Source organism: Hypanus sabinus (genome assembly GCF_030144855.1).
Source record: "Hypanus sabinus isolate sHypSab1 chromosome X2 unlocalized genomic scaffold, sHypSab1.hap1 SUPER_X2_unloc_2, whole genome shotgun sequence".
NCBI lineage: Eukaryota > Metazoa > Chordata > Chondrichthyes > Myliobatiformes > Dasyatidae > Hypanus > Hypanus sabinus.
In genome coordinates this window covers 426,152-448,837 of record NW_026778990.1, presented here as the reverse complement: position 1 = coordinate 448,837, position 22,686 = coordinate 426,152, and the positions used below count along the sequence as shown (strand labels likewise).

Genomic DNA, 22,686 nt, shown 5'->3' with positions numbered 1-22,686 from the left:
TACCTCTATATATTGATTTAGAAAACTTTCCTGAAAACATTTCACAAACTCCAAGCCATCTAGCCTTTTGACAGTTTGGGAGTCGCAGTCAATATGAGGAAAGTTAAAATCCCCTACTATTACAACTTCCTGTTTCTTACATTGGACTAATATCTTTATACAGATTTGCTCCTCCAATTCTCTCTGACTATTGGGCGGTCTATAATACACCCCTATTAGTGTGGTCACACCTTTCCCGTTCCTCAGCTCCACCCATATGGCCTCTGTAGACAACCCTCCGGTCTGTCCTGTCTACGCACAGCTGTGATATTTTCCCTGACTAGTAATGCCACTCCTCCCCCTTTCATCCTTTCAACGTAATATGACATTTGTTAATGAAGATGGACAATTCTTCTTCGATATGTGCCAATCAGTGTTTAATTCAATTTAAAATTGTTCACTGTTATATTTAACAAAGGAGAGACTATCCAAAATATTCTACAGTTTTTAAAGCTCTGAAAATCAATTTACAACCTAATGTACAAATCTTTGATTTCTGTCTGTACATGCAGTCCTCGCATGACCTTTATCCTCCTCCACCTCACTATCCGCTCTAACACTCGGGTTCCCCTCCCTCTGCAAATCTTTTTTACCCCCCCCCCACCCCAGCAGCACTAGCAAATCTACCTGCAAGGATGTTAGTCCCCCTGCAGTTAAGGGGCAAACCGTCCCGTCGGAACAGGTCCCACCTTCCCGGGAACAAAGCCCAATTGTCCAGAAACATGAAGCCCTCCCTCCTGCACCATCTCCTTAGCCACGTATTTAGCTGCACTCTCCGCACATTTATATTTACAGGGACTTTACTCCTGACGCCGGTCCCGGGACCCGACCCGTTTACAGACCCGGAGCGGAACCGGAGCAGATTCTCAGCCATTGATTTACATCCCAGCTCGCGAAGAGAGGATAAAGTTTTCCCGTGAATTTATTCCCTGTGAAGGTGTGGAGATGGGACTTGGTCTCCGCGTTGTAAAATGAAACTGTCCCGGACTCGTAACTGAAATAAACTCCCACCCTCCCGGGGATGGGACCGGCAGCGAGACGGGACTCGGGGGAGGGGAGACCACGGTCCACGTCATAATCCCGATGTAACACGTCTCCATCCCGCCCGATGACCCAGAATCCGGTCTCCGGTCTCAGTCTGACCCGTCCCTTCCTCTTCACAGACTCTGAGGCGACTCCCAGCCACCAGTCCCGAATCCCCGTCACCTCCACCTCCCAGGAATGTCTCCCCGATGTGAATCCCTTCGATCCCAGCACACAAGGCCGGTATGTGAATCTCTTCCCGGTGTCAGGGAGATTCCTCCAGGTCCAGGTCCGTCTCACACTCTTCCGATCCTCAGACACCTCGAGCAGCGGATTCGCCGTTTCCACATCCAGGGTGACAGAGACTGGGCGGGGAGAAGCAGAGAATTAGAGAGTCCCCGGGGATTGAAGCGAGATTCGGGCAGCGCGGCCCCAGGGAATCGGGGGGAGACTCGGACTGCGCGGCCCCGGGGATCGGGGGAGGGGTGCTGAATGGCAGATTGAACCAGGAGAGGGAGGGGTCTGAAAGCCCCTGGGTGAACTGAATCTGGAGGGGGCAAAGATGGCAGAAGAGGATGACTTCGTCCCCTTTCCCACAACCCCATCCCCCGCAGACCCTCATTAGGACAGGGGATGAATTTGCAGGAAACCTTAAGCAACACAGGTCCTGACGAAGGGTTTTAGTCTGAACCGTCGACTGTTTACTCTTTTCCATAGAAACTTCCAGGCCTGCTGTTACGCCAACATTTTTTTTTAATTGAATTTTCAAATAGGTTAAAGAAAGGAAAAAAAATACCCTTTCCCCTCACCCCAACTTCCCGATAGAAAAAAAAGAAGAAAAAATAAGGAAATAAAGAAAGAATGCCTGGATATCGGAAGATCCCCACATGCTCCATGGAGTTCATAATAGCTTTAATATATATATATTTCTTTCTTTCCCAAGATAACCAATAATTTTATCTTCGGAGCACCTATATATTTAATCCTACTTTTTGTAAATAAGGGCGCCAAATTTCAGAAATATTTCATATTTATCTCTTAAATTATAAGTATTTTTTTCAAGTGGAATGCAGCTAAAAATTTCATTCTTCCTACGATCTATACTTAAGTATGAATCCGATTTCCAAGTAACTGCGATAGCCTTTTTGGCTACTGCCAATGAAATTTTTATGAATTCTTTCTGATATTTATTGAATTTGGATTTTGATTTTATCCCTTCAATATCGCTTAGTAAAAACAATATTGGATTGTGTGGAAGTTGTATTTGAATAATTTGTTCCAGTAAAACTCTTAAATTTGCCCCAAAAGGTTGAATTTTAGAACAAGACCAAGTAGAGTGTAAAAAATTACCAATTTCTTGATTACATCGAAAACATTGATCAGGTAAATTTGAGTTTAATCTATTTATTTTTTGTGGTGTAATATATATTTGATGTAAAAAGTTATATTGTACTAATCTTAGTCGAACATTTATTGTATTTGTCATACTGTCAAGACATAATCTGGACCAACTTGTTTCATCAATTTTAATATTCAAATCAGTTACCCATTTTTGTCTTGACTTATGAATTCCTTGTTTAATTGCCTGTTTTTGAATCAAATTATACATACCAGAAATACTTTTTAAAGTTTTCCTTTATGAAATAAAGATACTATTTCATTAGGTTTCAGCAATTACATTGTTTGACCCAGTTTATCTCTTAAATAAGTCCTTAATTGGAAATAACAGAAAAGAGTGTTATTTGATATTTTATATTTATTCTTTAATTGGTCAAATGACATTAATATACCTCCTTCAAAACAGTCTCCTATATATCTAATCCCTTTGTGAAACCAGTTATATAAAAGTTGATTATCCATTGTAAAAGGGATACGTTTATTTTGAATTAAAGGTCTCTTTCCTAATTAATATTTCTTTATCTCATCATCAACATTTATCTTATTCCATACATCAATCAAATGTTTTAATATAGGAGATTCTTTCTTTTCCAGTATCCATTTAGATTCCCATTTATATATAAAATCTTCTGGTATATTTTCTCCTATTATGTCTAATTCTATTCTAATCCATGCTGGCTTATCTTTATCAAGAAAAGATGCAGTAAATCTAAGTTGATTTGCTTTGTAATAATTCTTAAAATTTGGTAATTGTAACCCTCCTAGGTCAAACTTCCATGTCAATATTTCCACTGATGTTCTTGACATCTTACCTTTCCAAAGGAATTTCCTCACACATTTATTTAACTCTTGAAAAAGTTTCTGTGATGATTGTATTGGTAATGTTTGAAATAAATATTGTAATCTAGGGAATATATTCCTTTTTTGATTTTTTTTCAATAATGGCAAATAATTAAATTTATATAAGTTCATTATATCATTATCAACTATTTTACCTAAATATTTATACCATTTATTGGCCATCTAAATAGAGTTATTAATCAACATTGACTATAATCTCCTTTATTAAGTGGAAGAATTTCACTTTTATCCCAATTTATTTTGTACCCTGATATTTTCCCATATTCTGCCAATCTAGAAGATAATTTACGCAACGAATGTAATGGGTTAGTTAGATAAATCAGAACATCAACAGCAAATAAGCTAATCTTATATTCCTCCAGATTAACTCTGAAACCCATAATATCTGAGTCAGTTCTAATTAATTCATCTAATGGTTCTATCGCCAACGCAAGTAAAGCAGGCGATAATGGACAACCTTGTCTACTTGACCGTGTTAACTGAAATTATGTTGAAATTTGGCCATTTGTCACCACTTTAGCTTTGGGGTTAGTATTTAAGGTTTTAATCCAATTTTATAAAATATACTCCTAATCCATATTTTTCCAATACCTTAGATAAAAAATCCCATTCCAATCTATCAAATGCTTTTTCTGCATCCAAAGCAACTAAGAACTGCTTAGTTCTTCCCTCTTTTGTGCCAAATGAATTATGTTAAGTAACCGAGTTACATTATCTGCCGATTGTCTATTTTTAATAAATACTGTTTGGTCCATGTGTATTAATTTTGGTAAGTATTTAGATAATCTGTTAGATAAAATCTTTGCTATTATTTTATAATCCGTATACAAAAAAGAAATAGGTCTATGTAATGTTGGTTTTAAAAGATCTGTGTCTTTTTTTGGCAATACAATTAAAGTAGCTGTCGAAAAAGGTTCTGGAAGTTTATGCATTCTTTCTGCTTGGTGTGTTAGCTCCATAAAAGGAGGAATTAATAAATATTTATTTTTGTAAACCAGGCGAAAAACCATCTTCTCCTGGAGATTTATTACTCTGAAGTGATCCTAAAGCTTCTTCGACCTCCTTTAATGTAAAAGGCACATCTGATCCCTTCTATTCTTCCAAATTCAATTTTGGGAGAGTTATTTGTGAAAAAAACCTTTCTATCTCAACAATATCATTTTGTGATTTTGATTGATATAATTCAGAATAAAAAAAATTAAGTTTATAAAGGTTTATAAATAATTTTATTTACAGTTGTTCCAATTGCATTTATCGTTTTGGAAGCCTGGTCTGTTTTTAACTGCCAAGCAAGTATCTTGTGTGATCTTTCACCAAGTTCATAATATCTTTGTTTAGTTCTCATAATTGCTTTTTTTTCCTGTGCGGTATGTCTGAAGTGTACTATATTGTAGTTTCTTATTTACACGTTATCTTTATTTTTCTTTTGTCATATATCTTTGAGATTCTTTTTCTAATTTTGTAATCTCTTTTTCCAATTGATCTATTTCTACCATATATTCCTTCTTAATTTTAGAAGTATAACTTATTATCTGGCCTCTCAAATATGCCTTCATCGCTTCCCATAATATAAATTTATCATCAACTGAATTTGAGTTTGTATCTAAAAAAACTTGAAACTGTTTTTTCATAAAATCACAAAAATCTTGAAGTTTTAATAATATTGAATTAAATCTCCATCTTTAAATCGATTCCTCCTTATCCATCATTATCATTGTCATTATCAAGGGGGAATGATCTGACAATATTCTTGCTTTATATTCCATATTTTTCACTCTGTCTTGAATATTCTCTGATCGTAAGAAAAAAATCTATCCTTGAATAAGTATTATGTCTATTTGAATAAAATGAATAATCTCTTTCTCTTGGGTTAATTCTTCTCCATTTATCAATCAAATTTAAATCTTTCATCAATGATAAAGTTAATTTTGCTACTTTTGGTTTTGTAGCAACCTTTGTTGACCTATCTAAAACTGGGTCTAGACAAAAGTTAAATTCTCCACCTATTAATATTTTATCGTGTGCGTCAGCCAAATTCAAAAAAAAATCCTCCTGTATAAATTTTACATCGTTTTCATTTGGTGCATAAATTTTCATAAGAGTCCATAGTTCTGAAAAGCTTTGACAATGTATAATTACATATCTTCCCGCAGAATCAATTAATACATCTTGTATTTTAATTTGTAAAATTTTGTTGACCAAAATTGCAACCCATCTCGCTTTTGAATTAAGTCAATCTGCTATAACATTTCCGACCCAATCTCTCTTTAATTTCCGATGTTCTATCTCTGTTAAATGTGTTTCTTGTATAAAAGCTATATCTATTTGCATTTTCTTAATGTATGTTAAAATTCTTTTTCTTTTCACCGGTCCATTAAGCCCATTAACATTAAAACTTAAAACAATCTGTAAATTAGTCATTATTTTTAACGTGGTTACTCCAGTCTATAATAATACACTATATTTCAACTCTCATAGTATCTTGGGGAATTATTTTAACATTCTATTCGCGATTAATTTTTCTCAAATTTTTTACGTATCTCCCCCTGTATCATATAATTAAAAGTATATTTAAATATTCTTCCGTCCTTAATGTTCATCAACTCACTTCAGTGTCCCTGTCTTCATCTTTAATCTGTTTCACTTATAAATATTTACTGTGTCCAGTGAATATTTGGGAGTACTTGTGCAAACTCCTCTGCATCCCGATGATCAGTAAAAAAATCTTCTTTTTCCGTCATCCAAAAAAAATATCAGTGCTGCAGGGTGGCGCAATATAAATTTATAACCATTTCCCATAAAACATTTTTCGCTGGCTTAAATTTCTTCTTTCTCTTCGAAAGGTCATAAATTATATCAGGATAGAGAAGAACTGCTTTCACTTCTATCATAAATGGCTCATTTTTCTTGATATCTTAAGTATTTTATCAAGATTCGTCGTGGGTTTTGATCTTACAGCTCTGTGGACGGTTTCGATTTCAATCAACTGGGTTCCTTCTTCCATTTCCAAATTTTCCGGGATCCATTTTTCAAAAAAATTTGTTGGATCCTCTCCCTCTATCCCTTCTTTAAGACCCGCAATTTTAATTTTATTTCGTCCACTAAAATTTTCAAGCACGTCTATTTTTTCCAACAGTCGTTTTCTTTCTGATGTATTATCTTCCATTTTCTTCACTCTCTCAATAGTGTCTCCCGTTGTTTCTTCCAGGTTTGTAACTTTCTTGAGTATTTTCTCCTGTTTTCTCACCATCTTATCAAACATAGCCTTCATATTTTTAATATATTCTTGTATTATTTTTATTTTTTTTAATTCATGCATTATTTGCATCAACGAAGGAACTCTTATGTGTCCAGAATATCTTCCACCTCCAATCTCTTCCTGTTGTTATTCTTTTACCTCCTCATCTTCATCTGGATGTTCCAGAGAATCCGAATCCATCCCGTATTCATTGTCACTTCCGCTTCCACTGGTAGCTGGGATTGTAGTTCATTATGCTCATGTTTGCGCATGCACTTTCCTGCGCGCACTCGCAGTTCCTGTTGTTGCATCTTGGAGACGATTGATGCTGCGGGCGATTTCTGTTCTGTTTCGCCGGATTGAGATGCACTTGAGTCCGAGGCTTCTTCATGGTGGCCGGCTCAATTTGCACTATCTTCAAAGCAATAGTTTTCTTCCTTGTCTGTTTAGGAGGCATCTCTAATGAAAATCCTGAGTAGTTTGGACGTAGTTTTTAGGAAATATTTACAAACTTTTCTTCACTTAAGCATTAATTTATTAGGTTTTTTTTTACGGGACATCTGGATATCCGCGTCTCGATCCCACGTCATCACGTGACATCCCCGCCAAACAATTTGTGTGTTTTACTCCGCTTTCAATATACTCAATTATTTGGCCTCCACAGCTGCCTGTGGCAGATTCACTATCCTGTGGATAAAGGAATTCCTCCTCATCTCTGTCCTAACTGGACATCCCTATAGTCGGAGGCTGTGCTTACCGTTCTCGACCCACCCACATCCTCCCAACATCAACTCTCTCCAGACAGGTGTCAGAGAGATCTGGCGAGACCCTTCATCAGGACCTGTGTAGCTTGGATTACCAGCATCTGCAGATTTTCTCCTGTTTGATTTTTAAGGCAGAAGTTAATAACTAAACTTCTTGATTAGTCAGAGTCTCAAAAGTTACGGGGAGGAAGCGAGAGAATAGGGTTGAGAGGGATAATAAATCAGCCATTCTTTTAAACTCCGGTGAGTACAGGCCCAGAATCATCAAACACTCCTCATATGTTAACTGTTTCATTCCTGGAATCATTCTTGTGAATCTTCCGGACCCCTTCCAATGCCAGTACATGTTTTCCGATAGAAGGGACCCAAAACTGCTCACAATAATCCAAGTGTGGTCTGACCAATGCCTTATAAAACCTCAGAATTACATCCTTGCTCTTGTACTCTAATCCTCTCGAAATGAAAGCAAACATTGAGTTTGCCAATCTTACCACTGACACAAACTGCAAGTTAACCTTCAGGGAATCCTGCACAAGGACACCCAAATCCCTTTGCACCTCTGATTTTTGAATTTCGCCCTGTTTACAGAATTGTCTATGTCTTTATTCCTTTGACCAAAGTCGTACCTGCCTAAGATTGTACCTGCCAAACTCTACCTGTGATGCAAGTTCCTTATTACGTATACTGGTGCATTCAAATAAGACCATAACACAAAGCAACAGAAGCCGGCCATTCAGTCCTTCGAATCTGTTCCGCCATTTTATCATGAGCTGATCTATTCTCCCATTTAGTCCCACTCCCCCAGCTTCTCACCATGACCTTTGATGCCCTGGCTACTCACATACCTATCAATCTCTCTTAAATACATCCAATGACTTGGATTCCACTGCCGCAAGAAATTCACAGATTCACCACCCTAAAAAATAAAAAAATATCTTCGCATCTCCCTTCTGAATGGGCTCCCTTCAATCCTTAAGTCATGCTCTCTCGTACTAGTCTCCCCCACCATGGGAAACAACTTTGCCACATCCACTCTGTCCATGCCTTTTAACATTCGAAATGTTTCTGTGAGGTTCCCCCTCATTCTAAACTCCACGGAGTACAGTCCAAGAGCGGTCAAACATTCCTCACATGTTAACACTCTTATTCCAGGAATCATTCTCGTGAATCTTCTCTGAACCCTCTCCAATGTCAGAACATCCTTTCATAAATAAGGAGCCCAAAACTGCACACAGTATTCCAAGTGAGGTCTTTCCAGTTCCTTATAGAGCCTCAACATCACATCCCTGCTCTTGTTCCTCTAGAAATGAATGCCAACATTGCATTCCCCTTCTTCACCACCGACTCAGCCTGGACGTTAACCTTAAGGGTATCCTGCACGAGCACTCCCAAGTCCCATTGCATCTCAGAACTTTGAAATCTCTCTCCATTTAAATAATAGTCTGCCCGTTTATTTCCTCCACCAACGTGCATGATCATACACTTTTCGACATTGTATTTCATTTGCCACTTCTTTGCCGATTCTCCCAAACTATCCAAGTCTCTCTGCAGACTCTCTGTTTCCTCAGCACTACCGGCCCTCCACCGATCTTTGTATCATCAGCAAACTTAGCCTCAAAGCCATCTATTCCATAATCCAAATCGTTGATATACAACGTAAAACACCACTGGTAACTGGCAAACAACCAGAATGGAATCCCTGACCAATCAGCCAACGCTCTATACACTTATGTAAATTTCCTGTAATTCCATGGGCTCTTATCTTGTTTAGCGGCCTCTTGTGCGGCACTTTGTCAAAAGCCTTCTGGAAATCCAAATGCACAACATCCACTGCATCTCCCTTGTCTAGCCTACTTGTAATCTCCTCAGAAAATTTCAACGGGTTTCTCTGGCAGGATTTTCCTTTAAGGAAACCATTGCTGAGTTTGGCCTATCACGTCATAGGCCTACAGATACTCGGTAACCTCATCCTTGAAAATTGACTCCAACAACTTCCCAACCACCGATGTCGAGCTAACAGGTCTATAATTTACTTTTTGCTTCCTTGCCCCTTTCTTAAATTCCAAAGTGGCATTTACAATCTTCCACTCCTCCGAAACCATGCCAGTGTCTATTGATTGTTGAATGATCATTGCTAATGCCTCCGCGATCTCCACAGCTACTTCCTTCAAAATACAAGGGTGCATTCCATCTGGTTCTGGAGATTTATCTACCCTGAGACTATTCAGCTTCCTGAGTACTTTCTCTGTCGTAATTGTGACTGCGCACACTTCTCTTCCCTGACACCCTTGAGTGTCCGGTATACTGCTGATATCTTCCTCAGTGAGGACTGATGCAAATACTCGTTCAGTTCCCCAGCCATCTCCTTATCTCCCATTACAATTTCTCCAGCATCATTTTCTATCAGTCCTATATCCACTCTGACCTGTTTTTTTTTACTCTTTATATACTTGAAAAAGCTTTTAGTATCTTCTTTGATATTATTTGCTAGCTTCCTTTCATAGTTCATGTTTTCCCTCTTAATCGCCTTCTTAGTTTCCTTTTGTAAGCTTTTAAAAACTTCCCAATCGTCTGACTTCCCACTAATTTTTGCTTCCTTGAATGCTCTCTCCTTTACTTTTATTTTGGCTTTGACTTCTCTTGTCAGCCAAGGTCGCATCCTTTTTCATTTCGAAAATTTCTTCTTTTTTGGAATATATCTGTCTTGCACATTCCTCACATCATGCATAAACTCCAGCCACTGCTGCTCTGCCGTCCTCTCGCTAGTGTCCCATTCTAGTCAAATTTGGCCAATTCCTCTCTCATGCCACTGTAATTTCCTTTACTCCACTGCAATACCGACACATCGGATTTCGGCTTCCCTTTCTCAAGTTTCACAGTGAACTCCATCATGTTACGATCACTGTCTCCTAACGGTTCCTTCACCTCCATCTCTCTAATCACCTCTGGGTCATTGCACAATATCCAATCCGGTAGCTCTGATCCCCTGGTGGGCTCAACAACAAGCTGTTCTGAAAAACCATCTCGTAGACATTCTACAAATTCTCTCTCTTGAGATCCAGTGTCGATCTGATTTTCCCAATCCACTCACATGTTAAACTCCCCCACAATTATCATAACACTGCCCTTCTGGCAAGCCTTTTCTATTTCCTGGTGTAATTTGTAGTCCACCTCACTGTAGCTGTTTGGAGGCCTGTAGATAACTGCCATCAGGTTCCTTTTACCCCTGCGATTTCTTAGCTCAACCCAATAAAGATTCTTCCGATCCTATGTCACCTCTTTCTAATGATGTAATATCATTTCTTACCAATATAGCCACGCCACCCCCTCTGCCTACCTGCCTATCCTTCCGATACACCGTGTATCCTTGGACGTTCAGCTTTCAGAAACATGCATCCTTTAGCCACGTCTCAGTGATGGCCACAAAATTATACCTGCCAATCTGTAGCTGTACGACAAGATCACCCACCTTCTTCCTTATGCTGTGTGTATTTAAGTATAACACCTTAAGTCCAGTATTTGGTACTTTTTGTTCTGATTGCCCTGCAACTCATCTCAGTGGCTGCAAATTTGCCCCATCACCTGCCTGTCCTTCCTGACATCTTTACTGCTCACTATCTTAGATTTATTTTTCCCCTCCTCCGCTCTATCATTCCGGTATACCATCCCCCGCCAAATTACTTTAAACCCTCCCGAACAGCTCTATTAAACATTCCCGCGAAGATGTTGATCCCCGTCGGGCTCAGGTGTAACCCGTCCTTTTTGAACAGTTAATACTTCCCCCTAAAGAGATTCCAATGATCCAAGAATGTGAAGCCCAGTCTCTCAGCCACGCATTCATCTGCCTGATCCTACTATTCTTGCCCTCGCTAGCACATGGCACAGGTAGCAATCCTGAGATTACTACCCTGGAGGTCCTGCTTCTCAGCTTCATCCCTAACTCCCGGAAATCTCTCTTCAGGACCTCCTCCCTTTTCCTCTCTATGTCATTGGTACCAACATGTACCAAGACAGCTGGCTGCTCGCCCTCTCCCTTCCGAATATTCTGGACCCGATGCGAGACATCCCGTACCCTGGCACCTGGGAGGCAGCACACCATGCGGGTATCTCTATCAGGCTCACAGAATCTCCTGTCGGTTCCCCTGACTATGGAATCCCCTATGACTGCCGCATTATTCATCTCCCTCCTTCCCTCCTGCACAACAGCGCCGGGCTCAGTGCCAGAGACCCGGTCACTGTGGCCGTCCCCTGTCAGGTCATCCCCCTCAACAGCATCCGAAACGATATACTTGTTGCTGAGGGGGGCAGCCACAGGGGTGCTCTCCACTATCCGGGCATTTCCCTTCACTCTCCTGCCAGTCATCCAGTTTTCTGACCCCTGTAGCCTAGGGATGACTACCTCCCTGTAGCTCCTGTCTACCACCTCTTCATTTTCTCTAATAAGCAGTAGGTCATCAAGCTGCAGCTCCAGATCTCTAACACGGTCTCCGAGGAGCTGAATCTCGGTTCACCTGGTGCAGATGTGGCTATCAGGGAGGCTGGAGGTCTCCCAGGATTCCCGCATCTGACACCCTGAACAAAGCGCTAACCCTGCAGATATACTACCTAATTCTACAGGAATGAAAGAAAGAAAGATAGGTCTACTCACCCACTTACTTCGCCAAACACACAAACATTTTAAACCGTTAGCTAATGTGCCCTGCTATTCCCCCGTCCGACGGGCCGATTTGCCAAGGGGAGAAAAAGAGTCGGTGCCTCGCTCTCGCCTCTTCCCGTTACCGCCTAAGCCCGTTGAGCCAAAGCCCTACACTCTGCTGCCACCCACTCCGCTGCCCGCTGTATAGGGTGGTCATCTTTTTAAACTCTCCTCGCTGTCCTGCGCAGTCTTATCGTGCTTGTACGTGAAGTTACTTTTTTTAAAAACTGCCTTCCTTCAGAAGTTAGCTCCCACGCCGCCTTTCTTGTCCCAAAAAAACACCTTCGGTCGTGTATTCATCAGCCTATTCCACACTGTCCACATGAACTTAAGCAAGGACTTTGATGTCGATGATAGACCACACTTGGAGTATTGTCTGCATTTTCGGTTCCCGAATATGGGGAGGATGTCATTACACTGGACAGGAGGCTTCAGGAGGATGTTACCAGGACTGGGGGTGTGTTGACTTTATGGCAGTTATTTAGTTTATAATATTTTCGCTTAGTAATTCATTTGTCAGTATTTTCTAGTTAGAATTAGAATTGTTTAAAGTATATTCATTGCCTGTAAAATATATCGGCATGCGATGACGTCACATCCGGTTTCGTCGCGTCTTGTGGGAAAATACCGGTTTGGGATGAACGCAAGGGCGGGGCCTCGCATGAGGCAGACCCGAGCAAGAATTAGTATGTAAGCATTAGAAATCACAGTGAGTTCAACGCTGTAAGTTAATAATTGAATTAAAATGTTAACGCCGATCCCGTTAGAAGTAACGACGGCCGATAAGGTTTATGTTTTCGTTAGTTAAAGAGTTGCGGATAGTTTGTGTTGAACTGTATTTAAAGCGGTCCATGGCGAAGGTGGATTCTGACTGTATGCTGCACTTTAATGCAATGTAGTTGTAGTTTACTTTTACAAGTATTTACAATGTAAATGTACTATCAAGAAGGGAACAAATACTGTATCAATCTTGTGTTGTTTTGTCAACAGTTTTCACCATACGTTAATGTGAAGAGTGAACAGTAAGTGGTTAATCTTACTGCGACCGTGTTTCATTGCCTACGGTTTATCTCGGCGTTTCATTCGGCGTTTCATTACACCCGAGCGAGAACGCTACAGGGGGCTTGGGTTAAAAGCAGAGAGTGGGTTAGCTTGGGCTATTCAGCTGTTGTGCAGGATTTTCAGGGATGACTCCTTATTGAGGTAAATAATTCTGAGGACCTTAAATAACGTTTATTTTTCCAAGAAAAGGGAGTACAGAACCAGAGGGCTCAGATTGAAGGTGAGACGGGAAATTTTTCTGAGTGGTCTATCGGGTAATATTCTCAAAGTGAGGGAGGTTGGTGAATGGAATTTGCCCTCAGACGCTATTCAAACAGGTAAAAATAAAATATATTAAAATAAATTTGGGCAGGGACACAGATGGGAAATGGTTAGAGGGATGGGGGGGGGAACACACACAAACGGGCCATGCTCAAGAAGACATCTTAGTCTTGCAGATTGATGAAGTGGGCCGTGAGTTCAACATCCGTCAAACCCTCCCAGATCATCCTCCTGAGGAATCTCACCCCGGAGTCTGTCTGTGAAGTGTTGATGTGACGTCTCGTCAGATGGCAGCTCAGTGACACAGAACAGACAGACTGGGTAAGGACGGCAGGTTTCAATCCTAAATGGGAATTTGTGCCTGTTTCTGTGGCCGTGTGTCACACTCTGATAGTATATCGTGTGTGTGTGTGTGTGTATTGATTGCGGTAAATATCCGTGTGGTGTGTATACACATCGAAGGAGAGTGTGCACATTGAAGAATTTGTATGTTACAGTGTTTCATCACATGTCTGGTGTGTGTTGACAATGTGTCACACGTGATTGAGTTGTTTAAATGAATAAATGACTTTCTCTGAAGAGACAGGTTTCCAGTTTGCTGAGGGAAATAACAACGAACATTGCTGAGGCTCTGACTACAATCTGCCAGTCCTTCCTGTGTATGTGTGTGAGGGAGCTTTGCCAGGCCGGTTATGCTGTGTGTGCTTCTCCCGAGCCCGAGATGAAATCTTGACCCATGTCAATGCTTGTTGGTGTGTCCGAGCTCATTCTCACAATGCTTCAATGTAGTGGTCTGATCACCATGAGACATAGGAGCAGAATTAGGCCATTTGCCCATCGAGTCTGCTCCGCCATTCAATCATGGCTGATCCTTTTTTTCCCTCCTCAGCCCCACTCCCTGGTCTTCTCCACGTAACCTTTGATGCTGTGTCCAATCTAGAACCTATCAAGCTCTGCCTTAAATACACACAAGTTCCACAAATTCACCAGCCGCTGGCTCAAATTTGTTCACATGTGTTTTAAATAGATGCCCCTCCATCTCAAGGCTATGCCCTGTTGCCCTGATCTCCACCGCCATGGGAAACATCCTTTCCACATCTACTCTGTCTAGGCCTTTCAACATTCGAAAGGTTTCAATGAGATCCCCCCTCATCTTTCTAAATTCCAGCGAGTACAGAGACAGAGCTATCAAACGTTCCTCGTATGATAACCCTTTCATTCCTGGAATCATCCTTATGAAATGAACCTTCTGCAATGCCAGCACATCTTTCCTTTGACGAGGAGCCCAAAATTGTTCACAATACTAAAGGTGAGGCTTCACCAGTGCTTTATAAAGCCTCAGCATCACATCACTGCTATTGAATTGAAGCCAACGTTGGTTTTGCCTTCCTCTCCACTGACTCTATCTGCAAATTAACCTTTCGTGTGTTCTGCAGAACGACTGCTAAGTCCATTTACATCTCAGTTTTTTGGGTTTTCTCCACATCTGAAAAAAAGTCTGCACATTATTTTGACGACCACAATGCATGACCATGAATTTTCCAACATTATATATCACTTGCCACTTTCCTTCCCATTCTCCTCATTCAAGTCCTTGTCCAGCCTAACAGTTTCCTCAACACTACCAGCTCCACCAATCTTCGTATCATCTGCAAACATGGAAACAAAGCCATCTACTCTAGTACAAGGGGGTATGAATTCAGGATTGAAGGACGTCCTTTTAGAACTGAGATGTGGATAAATTACTTTAGTCAGTGTGTGGAAAATCTGTGGAATTGGTTGCCACAAGTGGCTCTTAAGGCCAAGTCATATTTAAGGCAGAGATAGATAGGTTCTTGATTAGCCAGGGCATCAAAGGGTACGGGGTGAAAGCAGGGGAGTGGGGTTTACTGAAGAACTGGATCTGCCCATGACTGAATGGTGGAGCAGAATCGATGGGCTGAATGGCCTACTTCTGCTCATATATCTTATGATCTATTCAATCAGCTAAATCTTGATATACAGCATAAAATGGTGGCCCAACACTGACCCCTGTGGAACACGAGTCAATAGGCAGCCAACCAGAAGAGGATCCCTTTCTCTTTCCTACCAATCAGCCAATGTTCTAACCATGTCTGTAACTTTTCTGTAATACCATGTCCTCTTAACCTGGGTACCAGCTTCATGTGTGGCACCTTGTCAAAGGCCTTCCGAGATTCCAAATATACAACATCCACTGCATCCCCTTTATCTATCCTGCTTCTAATCTCCTCAAAGAATCCCAACAGGTTTGATAGGCAGGATATTCCCTAACGAAGCCATGATGACTTGTCCTATCTTGTCCAGTGTCATCAAGTATTCCGTAACCTCATACTTAACAACTGACTCCAATTTCTTCCCAACCACAGAGGTGAGGCTAACTGGTTTCCTTTCTGCTGCCTTCCTCCTTACTTAAAGAGTTAAGTGACATTTGCCATTTTTCAGTTCTCTGGCACCATGCCAGGGTCCAGTGATTTTTGAAAGATCATTTGAAATGCCTCCATAATTTCTACTGCGACCACTTTCAGAACACTAGGGTGCAGTTCATCTGGTCCGGGTGACTTATGTACCTTTCGGTCTTTCAGCTTTTTGAGCACCTTCTCCCTTGTAACAGTAACTGCACTCACTTCTCTTCCCTCGCATCCTTCAACACCGGGCACAGTGCTCGTATCATCCACAGTGAAGACTGGTGCAAAATTTTTGGTTTCTCCGCCATCTCTTTATCCTGTGTTATTATATATCCAGCCTCATTTTCTAGCGGTCCTATATCTACCCTCATCTCTGTTTTATTTTTTTACAGTACTTGAAAAACAATTTGATATTGTTTGCTAACTTGTTTTACAAAGACAGGTGTGTAAAAAGGGCCTGAAGGATCATTGGATACCAGAGTCACCCCAGCCACAAACTGTACCAGTTGCTACCATCCGGGATACAGTTCCACAGCATAAAAGCCAGAAGCAACAGTCTCCGGGACAGCTTCTTCAACCAGGCCATCAGATTGCTTAACTCATGTTGAGACAACAGAATTTCTATGTTATATTAATCAGCCTGTTGTACATATTATTCATCATAAATTACTATAAATTGCAAATTTCAGTTAGATGGAGATATAACGTAAAGATTTTTACTCCTCATGTATATGAAGGATTTAAGTAATAAAGTCAATTCAATTCAAATCAATTTCTTGTTTATTTTTCCCCTCCCAAACATTCTTTTAGTTCCTCATGTAGATATTTAAAAGCTTCTCAATCCTCTATCTTCCTACTAATTTTTGCTTAATTGTATTCCCTATCTTTTGCCTTTACATTAACTTGTCTTCCCTTGTCAGCCACGGTTTTACTATTTTGCCATTTGAGTATTTATTTATTTTTGGAATACATCTATCCTTCACCTTTCTCATTTTTACAGAAACTGACACCATTTCTGCTCTGCTCTCATCCCTGCCAGCATCTCCTTCCAATTAGCTTTAGCCAACTCCTCTCTCAGACCACTGTAATTTCTTTTACTCCTCTGAAATACTACAATGTCAGACTTCATTTTCTCCTTCTCAGATTTCAAGTTGAACTCGGTCATGTTGTGAGCTCTGCTTCCTAAGGTTTCTTTTAACTACTCACCTCTGGTTCAATACATAACACCCAATCCAGTAGAGCTGTTCCCCGAGTAGGCTCAACGACAAACTGCTCTAGAAAGCCATCACATTGCATTCAACAAACTCACTCCCTTGAGATCCTTTATCAAACTGATTTTCCCAATTGCCCTGCATGTTGAAATCTCCCATGATTATCGTAACATTATCCTTTTCATCAGCCTTTTCTGTTTCCAGTTGTAATCTGTGACTGCTGTCAGGGTCATTTTTACTTTTGCAGTTCCTTACCTCAACCCACAAGGATTCAACATCTTCTAATCCTATGTCACATCTAGCTGCTGATTTACCAGCAGAGCCACACCACCCCATCGGCCTTCCTTCCTTCCTCCGATACATTGTGTAACCGTGAACATTCAGCTCCCAACTACAACCATCCTTCAGCCACGATTCTGTGATGGCCACAACATCATACCTGACAATCGGTAATAGTGCAACAAGATCATCCACCGTGTTTCTCATACTCCATGCATTGAGATATAACGCTTTGTGTTCTGTATCTGAGACTCTTTTTAATTCTGCATCCCTAATGCACTGATACTCACCCTGCTGGCTGCAACTTTCTCTTCGCACCTGTCCGCCCTATCTGACAGTCTGACTGTATGCTATCTTTGCATTTTAACCATCAGTCCTATCCCTTCACTCCACTTCCAACCCCCTCCACCCCACCAAATTAGTTCAGACACTACCCAACAGCTCAATAAAACCTCTCTGTGTGAATATTATTCTCCTTCGGTCGAGGTGCGACCCATCCCTTTTGAGCAGGTCATTCCTCCACCAGAACAGATCCCGATGATCCAAGAACCTGAATCCCTGTCCCCAGCACCATCTTCTCTGCCATGTTTATCTGTCAAATTATCCTGTTTCTACCCTCACCAGCACGTGGCACAGGCAGCAATCCAGAAATTACTACCCTGGGGGTACTGCTTCTGAGCTTTCAACCAAGCTCTCCAAATTCTATTTTAAGGACCTAATTGCTTTTACTTCCAATGTCATTGTCACAAATTTACCAAGATATCTGGCTCTTTTCCCTCCCTCGCTAAAATGCTGCAGATACGATTCGAGGCATCCCTGACCCTGGCACCCAGGAGGCAACATACCATTCGGGTGTCCCGTTCACATCAATAGATTCTCCTGTCTGTTCCCCTGGCGATTCAGTCCCCGATCACGACCACTCCCCTCTTCTGCCTCTAACAACAGTGAGAGTTGCTGATCCGGAAGCGGGAAGACCTGTGTCAGTCAGAGTCTGCACTCACAGGGCACATGAAGGACTTGTGTATTTTCCTGGCAATCCCTGTCACCACACTGATACCTGTTTTTATTCCCTACAATATTATCGTCAGAATTAAATTCCTAGTTCCTCTGATAGATCCTAACTCATGTCCTGCTGTGTTAGTGCATTTGCCTGGGATTGGAACACAGTGGTTCATTTGACAGTCCCGTGTATTGGTTGCATTGCGACCCTGTGCTGGTGTGTCCAGGGGTCTGACATCTCCAGCTGACCATGTGACAGTGATGCCTCTCATTTGGTGGGGTTGACGTGGAATAAACTTCAGTTCCCCTTCAGCCCACTATTAGAGACAATCTTTGCCTCAAATTGGAACTAAATTGAGCTTCATAAACAAGGAGAAATGAATCTTTGTAAGTTTTACCTCGATTACTAGGATCAAGCGTTTCTCTCAGCATTGTGTTCAACAAATAGAGGTAATCCAATTTTTCAACCGGTAGGTTCTCATCTGTCACTGCCAATTCCTGGACATCGTCGTTAATCCTGTAAATATTAAACTGCTGGTTATAAATTGCTATTCTGAACTATTTTACAAATCCATTCAGGGTTTCAGTAAAGAGCCTGTCCTACCTCCTGTTCCGACGAGCTTCCTCCTGAAATAAATAAAACACAAATCTGATTAGACTTGGACTTACTGTCCACATCTTGAATTTCATCCATATCATTACAAGGTGTTGAAAATTCCCACTCCCACAGTCACTCAGACACACGGACAATACAGAACCATGGGGTAAAATACAGGGAAAGGTTCTGAATGTCAGACCATTCCTGAGAGGATGAAACTTACAGGGAAGACAGGACTGGCTGTGCATTATCAAATGGATATGACGTCAGGCTGATAGGATGGAGGAATTTAAGATCAGTGATCTAGGTGATTGTGTGCGGGTGGAGGAAGTACCTCTATTTATGGGGAGACTTGTGGGGAGATGTAATTCCAGATGGATTTTAATAAATTCTACAAGAAATTTAGTGAAGAGGATGTGGAACTCAGTGCCACAGGAGTGGATGAAATGGAACAGCAGAGATTGAATGTAATGGGGAGGCTGGGTAAACACGTGAGGGGCCAGAGCTTTCGGGCACTGTTGCTGGTTGTGGTGAGCAGGTGGCAGGAGGATTGTGAAGCAGCGAAACTGATAGAAGATGGAACTAATAGCCTGTTTATGATAGAGAATGGGATAGAATACCATGCAAAATATATCCAGAAAATAAAGAGACAGTGAAAGTTTCCGTAATCTGATGGAAACCGGATATGGATGATAAGTCTTTGTTCTCACTGATTGACAGAGAGACCCTCACACCAGCCGCACCAGACACACTCACAGCCTATGACTGGAACTGGGTGTTAATGGGAGTTTTAGAGGATATTTAATGCGGTAATTAAGGAAACAGTCAGCAGCTCTGTGTTATGATCGGAGTAGATAATTTCAGAGAAATTTGCATTCAGTCCTGGGATGTACAGAAGTTGTGGAAGTCCAGTTATGGGACAATAGATAATAGGTGCAGGAGTAGGCCATTCGGCCCTTATAGCCAGCACCATCATTCACCGTGATCATGGCTGCTCATACACAATCAGTACCCCGTTCCTGCCCTCTCCCCAATTCCCTTGACCCCGCTATCTATAAGAGCTCTATCTAACTCTCTCTTGAAAGTATCCAGAGACTTGGCCTCCACTGCCTTCTGAGGCAGAGCATTCCACATAGGCACCACTTTCTGGGTGATTTTTTTTTTTCCGCATCACTGTTCTAAATGGCCTACCCCTTGTTCTTAAACTGTGGCCTCTAGTTCTGGACTCACTCTTCAGTGGGAACATGCTTCCTGCCTCAAGCGTGTCCAATTCCTTCATAATTTTATTATTATGGGACAACAACAACCCTGAATAGTTGCATCAATTGTCTGGTGAGAAACAGTTTACTGCCATTTGTAAATGCTGTGTGTAGGAGCAACACGTCTGTTTTCTGTCTGCATTGTATTCTGTGTTACGTGTTTATTATGGTAACTCGTCACGTGAGTGGGGACATGGTAAAAGCAAAGGGGAAAAGTTACGCATCTGTATTTTGTTCTGGGCAGTTTTGAGTTGGGGACGGGCGGATGTCATTCTGTTCTTGGCCGCTGTGTTGCAGCTTACTTTACAATGAATTACCCTGAAGTTTCATCGCTTCAAGATTGTATTGAGCTAATGAAGGACTGAAAGCGTATCTTGGACAATTTGAAATGTAATTATTGGAGTGATGGGAGGGCGCATCATGCAGGTAAAACAGCTTGTGTGAGGACACCAGCAGCGGCAATTGATTTGTTAGAATTGGCCGCTGTGCTGTGTTTATTTCAAATATACCACTGTTCATTTAGTGCCCTTTGACAGAAGCAAATTGAAATAGAATCCCTCACCTTGAGAAATATCACATTGTCTTTTTGATCCATCTGCTCCTTTAACTTAGTGATTTCCTCCTGAATAATCCTTTTATTCTCTTGAAGAGCTAGAAGATTTTTCTGCATTGTATTGAGAATCCTCTTCTCCTCTTCCCTGAGATCCCTGAGTAAGCTCTGCTCTTTCTCAGTGATAATCTGGCGCAGTTCAGCAAACTGGGATCTGACGTGAGACTGAAGGCTGTATGACTGTTCCTGTCGAATGAAAGGTGAAGATTAATATACTGCATTGCTGTGCTCTGTTTCCTTTTGTCTTTCAGTTCGGTCTATTGGAGTTCATGCTACTTCTGAAAGCATTCGCGTCAACACCATTCACTCACATTTTCCTGAAACCTACACTCACTTATTGACCCATAAACTCCCAACTGATTCATGCACACCCTCCCCACCTTCACAGGGTTAACAGTAATTAGCCATTCATCCGGCATGTCCTTGGGATGTGTCGGAATCTCTCGTGGTCACAGGGGGAGCATGCAAACTCCACACAGACAGCAGCAGAGGTCAGGATCTAACCCAAGTCACTGGAGCTGCGATACTCAGTTATTCTGCATTAAAGGGAGCAAAGCTCGACAGTAATATCAGAAATTCCGCTCAGGAATCCTCACCCGAACTCCGGAAATCTTCTCTTTCTGTTGCTGCTCCTTTTCCTGGAAGTCTGATTTCTTTTTTGTGAGAGAGTCTAAGGAAGATTTTAGCTGATCCTGGAAGTCAGAGAATGAAGGAAATAGAAATAAAGATGCATCAAAAGAAACAGGTGATCAAACCCGATTATCACACAAAATGCCGGAGGAACTCAGTGAGTCAGGCAGCTTCTATTCAGGGGAAATAAACAGTCGGTGCTTCGGGATGAAACCCTTCATTAGGACTGGGAAGGAATGGGACAGGAGCCAGAATAAAAATATTAGGGATGAGAACCAGCTGACAGGGGAGACAACGTGAAGGGGGACGTGGGGGAGGGTGATGAAGTGAGAAGATGAGAGGGGACAGGTGGAAGAGGTAATGGGCTGGAGAAGAAGGAATCTAATACGAGAGGACAATCGACCATGGAAAAAAACGGGAGGAACTGGGCTGTTTGCGGCCCTGAATGGTGACGAGGGGGGAGGTTAGGAGTCAGGTGTAGCACTTGTCCTGCTTGCAGGTGGCGGTGCCAGGAGGGAGATCAGTGTGGAGGAGCGAGTGGATCAGGGCGATACAGTACGTAATGGGCGATCCTTACAGAGCGCGGAGAGTTGTGGGGAGGGGTGGGTCTGGGCTGTTAGAGGGAGAGATGTGAGGAGGGGTGGGTCTGGGCTGTTGGAGGGAGAGTTGTGGGGAGGGGTTTTGTGTTAAATTAACGTTAGTTTTTACCTTATAGTTTTTAACGGCTTCTTCAATCAGCACAAATCGATGCTCTCGGTGTTCCTGCGCAGCTGCACAGATCACACAGATCAGTGTTTTGTCCGTTTCACAAAACAGCTTCAGTTCTTCCTCATGCTCCTCGCAGTGAAGTTTACTTTCCTTCCCTTTCGGATTCAGGTTTAGATTTCGAAATTTTTCAGCCAGATTTGCTAAGGCCCGATTCACCCTGAGGGTGCGATCAGCAAACCGCGCTCTACATTCCGGGCAGGAGTTTCTCTGCTCCCTTTCCCAATACTGTGTGATACAAGAGCGGCAGAAGTTGTGTCCGCACTCCAGTATAACCGGATGGGTGAAGAAATCCAGGCAGATGGGACAAATTACCTCCTCGCTCAAACTCTCGGCCAGTCCTTTCGAAGCCATGTTAACTCCCGGCACTTCCTGATTCAGAATGCTTTCACTTTCGGGGAGCTGCTGATCCCCTGCAGTACCGCGATTGTCCACTACGCGCGCTGCAGACTCGGGGAATGAACATTCTGCTGCTGGTGACAATTGGTGACCCCGACGGTCCAAACGATTTTTTTGACCAGAAATGACCTCTGTTCAGAGGTGGCGTTGAAACCGCCTGGTATCTGG

The 22,686-nt window shown here is 41.9% G+C and overlaps 2 protein-coding genes across 2 annotated transcripts in view; one reads left to right on the top strand and one right to left on the bottom strand.

Annotated features, from left to right (window-relative positions):
* Positions 1–22,686, top strand: part of LOC132385773 (zinc finger protein 135-like) — a 901,933-nt gene that overhangs the window by 454,017 nt on the left and 425,230 nt on the right. The window lies entirely within an intron of this gene.
* Positions 653–22,555, bottom strand: LOC132385771 (zinc-binding protein A33-like). Its single transcript, XM_059957994.1, has 6 exons — positions 22,063–22,555; positions 21,321–21,416; positions 20,677–20,910; positions 18,862–18,884; positions 18,656–18,774; positions 653–1,427 (listed from the first exon to the last, which is right to left on the bottom strand). Exons 1-6 carry the CDS (start codon positions 22,471–22,473, stop codon positions 874–876), a joined length of 1,437 nt encoding a protein of 478 aa, XP_059813977.1. The 5' UTR covers positions 22,474–22,555; the 3' UTR covers positions 653–873.

Excerpts from the sequence above, each read along its gene's own strand:
- LOC132385771 (XM_059957994.1), bottom strand. The coding sequence starts at position 22,473 with ATGGCTTCGAAAGGACTGGCCGAGAGTTTGAGCGAGGAGGTAATTTGT. Across the intron at positions 18,885-20,676 it reads ACAATGTGATATTTCTCAAG|GAGGAAGCTCGTCGGAACAG; the intron begins GTGAGGGATTCT and ends TATTTATTTCAG. Across the intron at positions 1,428-18,655 it reads GCTTGATCCTAGTAATCGAG|TCTCTGTCACCCTGGATGTG; the intron begins GTAAAACTTACA and ends CTCCCCGCCCAG.